General features: G+C 34.6%; 1 protein-coding gene across 1 annotated transcript; it reads left to right on the forward strand.

Moving 5' to 3' along the window:
• The first annotated feature begins 50 nt into the window (after positions 1–50).
• vps33a (VPS33A core subunit of CORVET and HOPS complexes) lies at positions 51–12,694 on the forward strand. The gene is made up of 13 exons (XM_081366318.1): positions 51–168; positions 399–464; positions 1,548–1,675; positions 2,157–2,340; positions 3,244–3,360; positions 6,296–6,467; positions 6,575–6,768; positions 7,631–7,757; positions 9,171–9,238; positions 10,000–10,137; positions 10,392–10,529; positions 10,808–10,976; positions 11,462–12,694. The coding sequence occupies exons 1-13, from the start codon at positions 67–69 to the stop codon at positions 11,653–11,655; spliced, it is 1,797 nt and encodes a 598-aa protein (XP_081222444.1). The 5' UTR covers positions 51–66; the 3' UTR covers positions 11,656–12,694.
• Positions 12,695–12,698: the final 4 nt, after the last annotated feature.

The following is a 12,698-nucleotide window of genomic DNA, read 5'->3' on the forward strand; positions in this document are numbered from 1 at the left end:
ATTTTGAAAGACAAATCACGTGACACCATGAGACCGTGAAAGTCATATGATTGCGATTCAACGAATATGGCGTCGCATTTGTTTTGTGGCAGAGTAAACCTGAATATTTTGAGAGAGGCTGCCCGAAAAGACCTGCGTGAATTTTTAGATAAATGTTCGGGAAGCAAGGTAAAGCTTTTTGCTTTAATAAACATGCAGAGTAGTCATTCTTCTGCTGTCACTCTATCATTTATTCAAATCTAACGTTACTTCCCTTGTAAGAATGTGAACTGCACTTTGTGTTATTGTTGTATTGAACGAGTATTATTACTGCAAATACTGTTCAGCGATACTGTCAATGGACATGTAACGTGTCGTCATCCTTTTATTCATGTGTTGTTGTTGTTTTCCTTTATAAGGCCATAGTTTGGGACGAGTATCTTACTGGACCTTTCGGGTTAATTGCTCAATATTCCCTTTTGAAGGTGAGAAACTGGACACAAAATTGTACCAAAAATAGTACACACACACACACACACACACACACACACACACACACACACACACACACACACACACACACACACACACACACACACACACACACACACACATATATATATATTAATTACGTCTCTTATGCTCGTCAAGCCTGCATTTATTTGATCAAAAATACAGAAAAAAACCCTGTAATATTGGGAAATATTATTACAATTCAGAATAATGGTTTTCAATTTTAATTTACTTTAAAATATAAAGTATTTCTGTGATACAAAGCTGAATTTTCAGCATCATTACTTCAGTGTCACATGATCCTTCAGAAATCATTCTAATATGATGATTTGATACTCAGTTATTATTAATGTTGGAGACAGTTGTGCTCCTTAATATTTTTTTGGAACCTGTGTTTTTTTTCCCTCTTCAGTATTCTTAGATGAACAAAAAGTTAAGAAGAACAGCATTTATTCCAAATAGAAACCTTTTCTAACAAAATAAATCTTTACCATCACGTTATCGATTTAATACATCATCCGAAAAGGAAAGAATAAAATCACTGACCACAAACTTTGATATTTTAAATATAAATGCTGTTCTTTTTTAACTCTTTATTCATCAAATAATCCTGAAAAAGCATCACAGGTTATTAAAAAAAATCACATTGATAATAAATCATCATATTAGATTGATTTCTGAAGGATCACGTGACACCGAAGACTGGAGTAATGATGCTGAAAATTCAGCTTTGATCACAGGAATAAATTATATTTTAGTATATTCAAATAGAAAACCATTATTTTTTCTGTACTTCTGATCAAAAAATTCAGGCTTGATGAGCACAAGAGACTTAAAAAATCTAAAAAACATAAAAAATAGTAATGTTTTCAAACTTCTGACCGGTACTGTGTGTGTGTGTGTGTGTGTGTGTGTGTGTATACTGTATCCATATGTATGTAATTTCAAAAACACTGGTGACATTTGCCCTTTACATTTTACTTACCAAACATGGTTTAAATATTATTCTATTCCTTGTTAAGAAGGTGATTGTCTTCATTTAATTTTTTAAAAAGGAACATGAGGTCGAGAAAATGTTCACTCTCAAAGGGGGTCGTATACCATCCGCTGCCGTCAAGAATATTGTCTTTTTTGTCCGACCGAGGTTGGAGTTGATGGACATCATTGCAGAAAATGTTGCAAGGTAAGTCTCATTTCTATAAAGAACAAACCAATGTATGTTTTTGGCAAGAGTGTGCAGCATTAAACTGAACAAATGGACGATTTTGAATAAAAGCTCTAATAATAAAATCTAAACAAATACAAAAAGATTTCATCACACTCTTAAAAATAAAGGCTCTTTATTGACTTTAATTGTTCAACGAAGAAACTTCAACATCCATGGAATCTTTCCATTCCACAAAAGGTTCTTTAGATTATTATAATGTTCTTTACACTAAGATTACTATTATTTTTTTAAGAACTGATCACTGAAAGCTTGTGCAAAAAAAAACTTTATTTTAAAGAGTGTATTACGAACTTTTCATGAAATGTGCTGAATTTCAATTTGAGACAATAGGTGTTCCCACAATAACTTTCATAACAGATGTTTTTATTAGTTCTAGTGTTTGCTGGCAGTCATAGTGATTGTAATGATGATACTGATGGTAATATTTGCATTGCAGTGAGGATAAATTACAGCCCCGAGATTTCCATATTCTGTTCGTGCCTCGCCGGAGTCTCCTGTGTGAGCAGCGGCTGAAGGAGAAAGGGGTTCTTAACTCGTTCACGAACATCGACGAGTACATTCTGGACCTTATACCTTATGATGGAGACCTTCTTTCCATGGAGTCTGAGAGTTCATTTAGGGTAAGACAATGGTATAATGGCGGTGTAATGCCCTTTTCACAAGATGTAAAATAAATCTCTGATGTCCCCAGAGTGTGTATGTAAAGTTTTAGCACAAAATATTTTTCAAATATTTTACAAAATGTCCCCACAGATAAGTTGTCACTTTTTGAGGGTAAGCAAAAACACAGTTTTTGTGTCTGTCCCTTTAAATGCAAATGAGCTGCTGCTCCCGGCGCAGGAGGCGGAGCTTCAACGGCTGGTTCTTAGCAGCTTCGATTACCTCACACAGTCATGCACTGAAATTTCAAAAAGTTTTAGGCAGACAATGTCAGACAATGATGGAGAGACTAAAGTTAGAAAAGTGAAATCATAATCAACCACCCCTTTAATGCCACATATATTCTGGGTTTGTGTTCATATCCTGAAGGTTTTCTGATTCAGGGTTAGTCAGATTTTGGCTATAAACATCCATATGGATGCAGAATACTGTCTCTGATGGGCATATTCAGCCATATGGGATTATATTATGAACAATTGAGTTCTTCTTGTGGATATTCTGATATGGACAATTGAATCGTCTTTTATTTATTAGTTTTTTTAATCAGAGTTGGACTTTCTGTTGTTTAGATTTTTAGACATCATATTCAAAAGACATGATTTAGTAAAGCTAAGATACCAAAATGTCTCATTCTAACATGTGTGACAAAACAGCAAAGGTTTGTCATATTTGTTCTGTTCTTTAATCATAATCATTAGAAATTGCGCATCAAAAATGTGCTTATCTCGGGAGATCCAATGTAAATCTATCCCAGATGTTCTGTACTCAGGGAAAAAATAAAAAGTGTATGATATGATCCTGTTTTATATGCAATGACATATCCATGAGCAACGTTTATGTTACTTGTTTTTTCTTTTGTGAAGGAGTGTTATTTAGAGAATGATCAGACAAGCCTGTATCACGCTGCCAAGGGCCTCATGACTTTGCAAGCGCTTTACGGGACGATACCGCAGATCTTTGGCAAAGGAGAGTGTGCAAGGGTGAGCAGAAAAGCATTTGTGTCAACTTCGCCATCTTGGCTGCTCTTTTCCAACATTTGATGCCATGAATCTCACAAACGTCATTTCTAGCATCTCGTTCTTCCTCAGTGATGCATATTTATGGAAGTTTGTTTCCACAGAATAAAAAAATTATGTATTTCTGACTTTATCTCACAATTCTGACTTTTTTCTCAATTGTGAGTTTATATCCCACAATTCTGACTTTTTTTCTCAATTGTGAGTTTATATCCCACAATTCTGACTTTTTCTTGCAATTGTGAGTTTATATCCCACAATTCTGACTTTTTTCTTGCAATTGTGAGTTTATATCCCACAATTCTGACTTTTTTCTTGCAATTGTGAGTTTATATCCCACAATTCTGACTTTTTTTTCTCAATTGTGAGTTTATATCCCACAATTCTGACTTTTTTCTTGCAATTGTGAGTTTATATCCCACAATTGACTTTTTTTCTCAATTGTGAGTTTATATCCCACAATTCTGACTTTTTTTCTCAATTGTGAGTTTATATCCCACAATTCTGACTTTTTTTCTCAATTGTGAGTTTATATCCCACAATTCTGACTTTTTTCTTGCAATTGTGAGTTTATATCCCACAATTGACTTGTTTCTTTCAATTGTGAGTTTATATCCCACAATTCTGACTTTTTTTCTCAATTGTGAGTTTATATCCCACAATTCTGACTTTTTTTCTCAATTGTGAGTTTATATCCCACAATTGACTTTTTTCTCAATTGTGAGTTTATATCCCACAATTCTGACTTTTTTCTTGCAATTGTGAGTTTATATCCCACAATTGACTTTTTTTCTCAATTGTGAGTTTATATCCCACAATTCTGACTTTTTTTCCTCAATTGTGAGTTTATATCCCACAATTCTGACTTTTTTCTTGCAATTGTGAGTTTATATCCCACAATTGACTTTTTTTCTCAATTGTGAGTTTATATCCCACAATTCTGACTTTTTTTCTCAATTGTGAGTTTATATCCCACAATTCTGACTTTTTTCTTGCAATTGTGAGTTTATATCCCACAATTCTGACTTTTTCTTGCAATTGTGAGTTTATATCCCACAATTCTGACTTTTTTTCCTCAATTGTGAGTTTGTATCCCACAATTCTGACTTTTTTCTTGCAATTGTGAGTTTATATCCCACAATTCTGACTTTTTCTTGCAATTGTGAGTTTGTATCCCACAATTCTGACTTTTTTCTTGCAATTGTGAGTTTATATCCCACAATTCTGACTTTTTTCTTGCAATTGTGAGTTTATATCCCACAATTGACTTTTTTCTCAATTGTGAGTTTATATCCCACAATTCTGACTTTTTTCTTGCAATTGTGAGTTTATATCCCACAATTGACTTTTTTTCTCAATTGTGAGTTTATATCCCACAATTCTGACTTTTTTTCTCAATTGTGAGTTTATATCCCACAATTCTGACTTTTTTTCTCAATTGTGAGTTTATATCCCACAATTTTGACTTTTTTTCTCAATAGTGAGTTTATATCCCACAATTCTGACTTTTTTCTTGCAATTGTGAGTTTATATCCCACAATTGACTTTTTTTCTCAATTGTGAGTTTATATCCCACAATTCTGACTTTTTTTCTCAATTGTGAGTTTATATCCCACAATTCTGACTTTTTTTCTCAATTGTGAGTTTATATCCCACAATTCTGACTTTTTTTCTCAATTGTGAGTTTATATCCCACAATTTTGACTTTTTTTCTCAATAGTGAGTTTATATCCCACAATTCTGACTTTTTTCTTGCAATTGTGAGTTTATATCCCACAATTGACTTTTTTTCTCAATTGTGAGTTTATATCCCACAATTCTGACTTTTTTTCTCAATTGTGAGTTTATATCCCACAATTCTGACTTTTTTTCTCAATTGTGAGTTTATATCCCACAATTTTGACTTTTTTTCTCAATAGTGAGTTTATATCCCACAATTCTGACTTTTTTCTTGCAATTGTGAGTTTATATCCCACAATTGACTTTTTTTCTCAATTGTGAGTTTATATCCCACAATTCTGACTTTTTTTCTCAATTGTGAGTTTATATCCCACAATTCTGACTTTTTTTCTCAATTGTGAGTTTATATCCCACAATTTTGACTTTTTTTCTCAATAGTGAGTTTATATCCCACAATTCTGACTTTTTTCTTGCAATTGTGAGTTTATATCCCACAATTCTGACTTTTTTCTTGCAATTGTGAGTTTATATCCCACAATTCTGACATTTTAATTCTGACTTTTTTCTTGCAATTGTGAGTTTATATCCCACAATTGACTTTTTTTCTCAATTGTGAGTTTATATCCCACAATTCTGACTTTTTTTCTCAATTGTGAGTTTATATCCCACAATTCTGACTTTTTTTCTCAATTGTGAGTTTATATCCCACAATTTTGACTTTTTTTCTCAATAGTGAGTTTATATCCCACAATTCTGACTTTTTTCTTGCAATTGTGAGTTTATATCCCACAATTCTGACTTTTTTCTTGCAATTGTGAGTTTATATCCCACAATTCTGACATTTTAATTCTGACTTTTTTCTCGCTATTGTGAGAAACTCGCAATTCAGACTTTTTTTCAATTTGTAGATATATACTCAATGTTTTCATTATTCTGCCATTTTCTCAATTCGCAACTGCGACTTTATATCTCTCATCCTGACTTCATAACTTGCAATTGTGCATTTCTATTTCACAATAAAAAAATTTAGACTCGTAATTCTGAGATTTCTCGCAATTACCTTTTTTTTATTTATTATTCTGTGGCGGAAACAAGCCTCCATACTAATTTACAGTAGCTTGGTAAACACAATTTTGTTTTCCATTTTACTGATGTATAAAAAGATGTTATTTTATTTATTTGTTTCACTTTGATGCGTTCTGGCGTTGTGCTGTCTCAGCATGTGGCCAACATGATGCTGCGGATGAAGAGAGAGTTTGCAGGTCATGCTCAGATCCTGCCTGTTTTCGACACACTTCTCCTGTTGGATCGTAACGTGGACTTGCTGACACCATTAGCCACTCAACTTACTTACGAGGGTCTTATCGATGAGATCTATGGCATCACCAATGGTAAATGAGTTTAAGAATGTGTGCAGACACGAAATAAAGACTTTAGAAGTACATGATTTAAAGACTGAGTAAGCTCTCGTTTGCTCATACCTTGGTTGCTTTGACAGGTTATGTGAAGCTTCCTCCTGAGAAGTTTGCGCAGAAGAAACAGGGAGAAGGTGGGAAAGATCTTCCCACTGAGCCCAAAAAACTGCAGCTCAACTCAGCCGAGGAGCTTTATGCCGAAATACGCGACAAGAACTTCAATGCTGTCGGCGCGGCTCTCAGCAAGAAAGCCAAGGTCATATCAGCCGCGTTCGAGGTTTGTGCTGCTTTTGTGAACAGAAACGGATGTAAAATAAATACACTGTTGCAATGCAAAGATTGTTTTAGAAAGAAGTCTATTTGATGAAGGATACTGTAATATTGTGATATATTATTAACATTTTTAAAGAATTGTTTACTGTGTGAATATAAGTTCAAATGTGATTTGATCAAAGTTGAAATACTCCAGTCTTCAGTGTCACATGACCCTTCAGAAATCTCTCTAATATGATGATTTGATGCTCAAGAAAGATTTATGATTATTATCAGTGTTGAAAACAGTTGTGCTGCTTCATATTTCTGTGGAAACCGTGATACACTACCATTTAAACATTTGGAGTAACTACAATCTTTTTTTTTTTAAACAGAAATAAATACTTTAATTCAACAAGGGAGCATTAAATTGATTCAAGTGACAGTAAAAACATTTATAATGTGCAATTTCTATTTCAAATACATGCTGTTCTTTTGATATTTCTGTTCATCAAAGAATCCTGATTTTTTTTTGAACAGTTTTCACAAAAAGCCTAAGCAGCAAAAATGGTTTTCAACATTGAGAATAATAAGAACAGTTATTAATAATTGAGCACCGATGATAATTGAGCATCAAATCCTCATATTAGAGTGATTTCTGAAGGATCATGTGACACTGAAGACTGGAGTAATGATGCTGAAGATTCAGCTTTGATCACAGGAGTAAATTACATTTTAAAATATATTTTTTTAATTTATATATATATTATTTATTATAGTTATTTTAAACCGTAATATTTCACAATATTAGTGTTTTTACTGTATTTTTGAGCAAGTAAATGCCCCCTCGATGAGCAGAAGTTAAGCTGGTTTCTCGTCTCTGATAGGAACGACACAATGCAAAAACTGTCGGGGAGATTAAACAGTTTGTTTCCCAGTTGCCCCACATGCAGGCGGCTCGCAGCTCACTGGCGAATCACACCTCCATCGCTGAACTCGTCAAGGACATAACGAGTGAGTCTGAGACCAGTCATGCGTGCGTTCAGAAATGAAAGCAATATTTTGAGGTCTGTGGACCGCTGTCAATTAGCATAGACAACAACTGCAACTCGTCCCTCATACGCATTTTAGCAAGAAAGCAGACTGGAAAGATTTAACAAATCTCATTTCTGATGAATACTTTTCATCGTTAGTCTACAAAGATGCACATATTTATTTTAATGCAGATGCAGGTCAGCTAACAGTGGGTTTACTGTGCAGGAAAAAAACATTGTAAAAACTCACAAATAAGAATAATTCTTGCCCATTATAGCAAACCATTTTAACATTTAATCATTTGCAGGATCTCAATTATTATGAATAGGTTGTAACAATTCCTGATATCAACAATGGAATTATTACATAAGGAAATACAGCTCAGATTTTACATGTTTTGTGGAAGATTTTTATTAATTAAAACGTATTGATTATGACAGACTGCAAAATTTTACAGCTCTCTCTGATCATCTCACAAATGCAATTACAGATGTCGAATTACTAACTCCTTTGTAAAAAAAAATCAGTCAATAACTACGCTAAGACTAGTGCAAATGTCCTTTTCTGATATCAATAATTATAACTTTTAAAAAACTTTTTTTTTTTATATTTGTAATTTGTTTTTCATTGGTGGTCATATTAATTTGAGATGTCATGTGTAATAAAGCTTTATTTATTTATTTTATTTTTCATTTTTTTAGAAATACTAAAGTACTTTTCACTGTACTGATATCTTGAATCCATTTTTAGATGTCTGAAGTACTGAATCCAACATGTTAATGCAATTCTTCTAATACATTGACATTGTATGTTTATTTTAATACTAAAACAGAGATCTTAAATTTAATTTTAACTAGACATATTTAAAAACATGGCCTGCTTTTTTTTTTTTTTTTTACTTTCCTTTAGTGCAATGAACTTTAAACTGTAAACTTACAGGATTAACAAAGATTGGAATTTTGGAATTTCCAAAATTTTGGAAAAAATGGAATTTCTAATGTTACAAATTATTATTATTTTTTTTAGAATTTCTACTGCAAGTAATCGATCTTTTGCTGATATCAAGAATTAGCATTTAGAGAAAATGTTTCATATTCTATGATTACATTAAATGATAATATGGTTTGCAGTGGCCCATAAATATAACATTTATTTATTTAGATAATTAAATTTTTAGAATTCAGCTAAATTTGACCCAATATTAAATAATATGGTGAGTTGCACATTTTGAACATTCATGGTGTTGTTAGTCTTGCATTGAAAGTGTTTTTCCTGTAAAGGTGTTTAACAAACTGCCGGAGGAGTTGAATTCGTGGTCTGTGGTGAATGATAGTATTATGGGACCTGGTGTGACATTAATACCAGCTCAATGAATCCTCTCCTGTGTTTCAGTCTCAGAAGCCTTCTTTGAGAGTCTGACGGTTGAACAAGAGTTTATGACTGGAGTGGACACAGACAAGGTGCCTTGTTTTCTTTATGATTCCAATATAAAGGCAATGCCACTTAAAGTTGGTATAAAATGCAAGTTGCGATAATTTGTTTTCCCCCTATTGTCGTCGCCTTTATTTATACAGTGCTTTATACAATACAGATTGTTTCAAAGCAGCTTTACATTGATAACAGGAGAATCATGATTCAGTGATGCAAGCAGAGTTTGATTCTGCGATAAAGCAGCTCTAAAAAAACAATAGTAAACAATCGATATTCAGTTGAAATGGGAGTGAAACGCTTCTGGAACAAGAACAAATGTGGGCGGGGCTTGAGTTTGCCTGTGGGGAATTGATTGGATGGTTGTGGTTTGCTATTGGTGGATCTCATTTGAGTGACAGGTTGCCCCGCCCTCATCATCAGAGAAGAGATGATGTTACTCTGATTCAAGATTGAAAACAGTAATGATATGCATCAATACATTTATAATAAATACTTCAATATTCCTTAAAGAATTGTCCATTTTGATTTCATGTGACTTGTATGAGGGAACATGCACTTTTTTTATATAAATGAAAGGATTATTAGTATAAATTTGATAAACATCTCTGCACTCATTATTGTTCGAACAGAAAAGAATTAAGTTGAACATACAAGATCTTAGAAATATGATAAAATAATTCATTTTTAACATTGTACTTTTTTTTTTTATTCTCTGGGAACTGAATATATTTAAGGTTTGTTTCAAAGTGTTTCTCGTCACTGATGTGATCGTGTGTGATTTTACTCTCAGGTTAGCACGTATATAGAAGACTGCATTGCTCAGAAAGACCCGCTGATTAAGATCCTGCGGCTGGTGTGCATGCAGTCCGTCTGCAACAACGGCCTCAAACAGAAAGTCCTCGACTACTATAAGAAGGAGATCCTTCAGGTACGACTCGCTTTTATTTGTGAATGCATAACGGTCAACTTGGATCACATGTGCCTTGATAACCAATCACATTAAGGCCCTTAAAGGGTTAGTTCACCCAAAAATGAAAGTTCTGTCAGTAATTACTCTCCCTCATGTTGTTCCAACCCCGTAAGACTTTAGTTCATCTTCAGAACACAAATTAAGATATTTTTGATGAAATCTGAGAGACAATTTAATGTTTTAAAAAACATGTTTGTGCTTTGTTGGTTTAGACGTATGGATACGAGCACATTCTGACCCTCAAGAACTTGGAAAAGGTTGGGTTACTCAAACCTCAAAGCACTATGAGAAACAACTACCCCACAATCAGGAAAACACTCAAACTGTGGATGGAGGACGCCAATGAACAGGTTTGTCCTGCTACTCATTTTCAGTACGGTTCAGTGTTTTTATATAACTGAAAACAGGCCAGGGCCAAACTGAGTACTGAACCTAACCTTAACCTTAACTCAGAAAAGTTGAGCTAATGTTGCTATTTTCAGGCGCAAACAAACAGATGTCTTTTTAACAAATATATGTGTGTATACACACACACTCACACATATTGTGAGTTGACGGTGGCTCTTCCAAGGCCGTCTGTGTTGCTCATGCGTTTGGGAGTGTTCACTGTGAGTTCACTGTCCCTCAGAACCCGAACGACATCTCGTACGTGTACAGCGGCTACGCCCCGCTCAGTGTGCGCCTGACCCAGGTCCTGGCCCGGCCCGGCTGGAGGAGCATCGAGGAGGTGCTGAAGATCCTGCCCGGACCACACTTTGAGGAGCGACAGCAGGTTCCCACGGGCCTTCACAAGAAGCGTAAGTGATCAGCATCACATTATTAAAGGTGCAGTCTGTAAGAATGACAACTAGTGGTCGAAACGGGTACTGCAGTCCAATCCAAAATACCGGAGATAGTCGTTTCTCCCGCCTCCTCAGACTCGACGCTCACTCGGGTTGCCAGTTTAAGCACACACAACAGTAACGAGTGCAATGGACAATGAAATTAGGCAAATTGGCAACGAGCAATATCACAGACCAAAACAATAACACACATTCCAGCCTGGAAACACACATCTCAAAGTAAAATAACTGGCTGTAGAAGTGTCTTTCAGAGAAACGAGTATGTGAACTTAACATGTTTCCTCAATAATCAACATTTCTCTGCAAAGCCACTTTGAAACAGTGTGTATTGTGAAAGCGCTATGTAAATAAATTTGGGGAAATAAACACTTCAAGTCATTATGCATATGGTTGTAATATTTCTCTAGGTTATTGTTGATTGGCTTCTCTTTGATTTGTAGGTCAGCCAGGAGAAAACAGAACCACCCTGGTCTTCTTCCTCGGCGGTGTGACGTACGCTGAAATCGCTGCTCTGCGCTTCTTGTCTAACATGGAGGACTCTGGGACTGAGTACATCATTGCAACCACCAAACTGATCAACGGGACCAGCTGGATAAAGTCTCTCATGGACCATCCTGAGGAAAACTCACCTTAAAGAAGCCACTGCCATTCAGATGAACGTCCTCTCGTCTCTCCCACAAGACGCTAATGCTAATGTATACATGTAGTGCGAGTTATATAAACCTGCCGATGCTGTTTTTCGGATCATTTTTAATGATTACGAGGATGGTTTAAACGTCTGTTGCCCATTACGATACTAATTTATGTACGTTTTTGAACATTTTGATCCAAGATTTGTCAACAGATACAGTAAGTGTATAAACATACCAATGTGGTTTATAACCTCATTTGTCAGACTGCATGTTTTCCCAAAAGCCACCATAAATTATTTTAGCATCTATTGGCAATTTCTTTTTTGAAATGACTTCCAAGTCACTGTGTATATATATATAAAAGTAAACTAACCTGCTTATAATCGTCTCTGCATATTATTAACACATGCATATAGCAAGTACTTTAACATCAAACAATCGTGCACGTCACCTTATAAATTAGGGATGCCCCGATATGAACAGTTTGGCTGATACCGATAATTCTTTATATTTGAAAGCCGATAACCGATATATCGGCCAATAAATCTACATTTTTATATAATTTTTGAGTCCGATTACAAAAACAAAAAAGTCTCAACTGTAAAAGCCATGACTCAAGCACACAATTATAATGATGTTCTCATTATAATTTTATGTCACCTATACGACAGACTTGTTGCACTAAACTATTTTCCTTTTTTGAAGTGATTTCAATCACATTTTAAGCAATTTAAAACCATCATGTTGAACAGTGCACATCTTAAGTGTCTCAGCTGAAGGAAATAATACATTATTTATTGGCTTTAATATATCGGCCAGATTTTCTTATCGGGCCGATAACGATACGGTGGGCGATATATTGTGCATCCCTATTATACTATTCATAGCTCTGAGAAACCTGATATTTAATATCATATAGATCCTATTTTATCCTCATTACCTCAGCATGACAGAACAAGTTTGTAATGATGTGTAAATGTATGAAGTCGTTTAAAATAAATGTAACTGTTTTATAAATACAGCATGTGAGTTTTCTAAATGAAGA

Source organism: Scardinius erythrophthalmus, assembly GCF_964197995.2.
Source record: "Scardinius erythrophthalmus genome assembly, chromosome: 5".
NCBI classification, from domain to species: Eukaryota; Metazoa; Chordata; class Actinopteri; order Cypriniformes; family Leuciscidae; genus Scardinius; species Scardinius erythrophthalmus.

Excerpts from the sequence above, each read along its gene's own strand:
- vps33a (XM_081366318.1), top strand. The coding sequence starts at position 67 with ATGGCGTCGCATTTGTTTTGTGGCAGAGTAAACCTGAATATTTTGAGA. Across the intron at positions 2,341-3,243 it reads AGTCTGAGAGTTCATTTAGG|GAGTGTTATTTAGAGAATGA; the intron begins GTAAGACAATGG and ends TCTTTTGTGAAG. Across the intron at positions 3,361-6,295 it reads GCAAAGGAGAGTGTGCAAGG|CATGTGGCCAACATGATGCT; the intron begins GTGAGCAGAAAA and ends GTGCTGTCTCAG.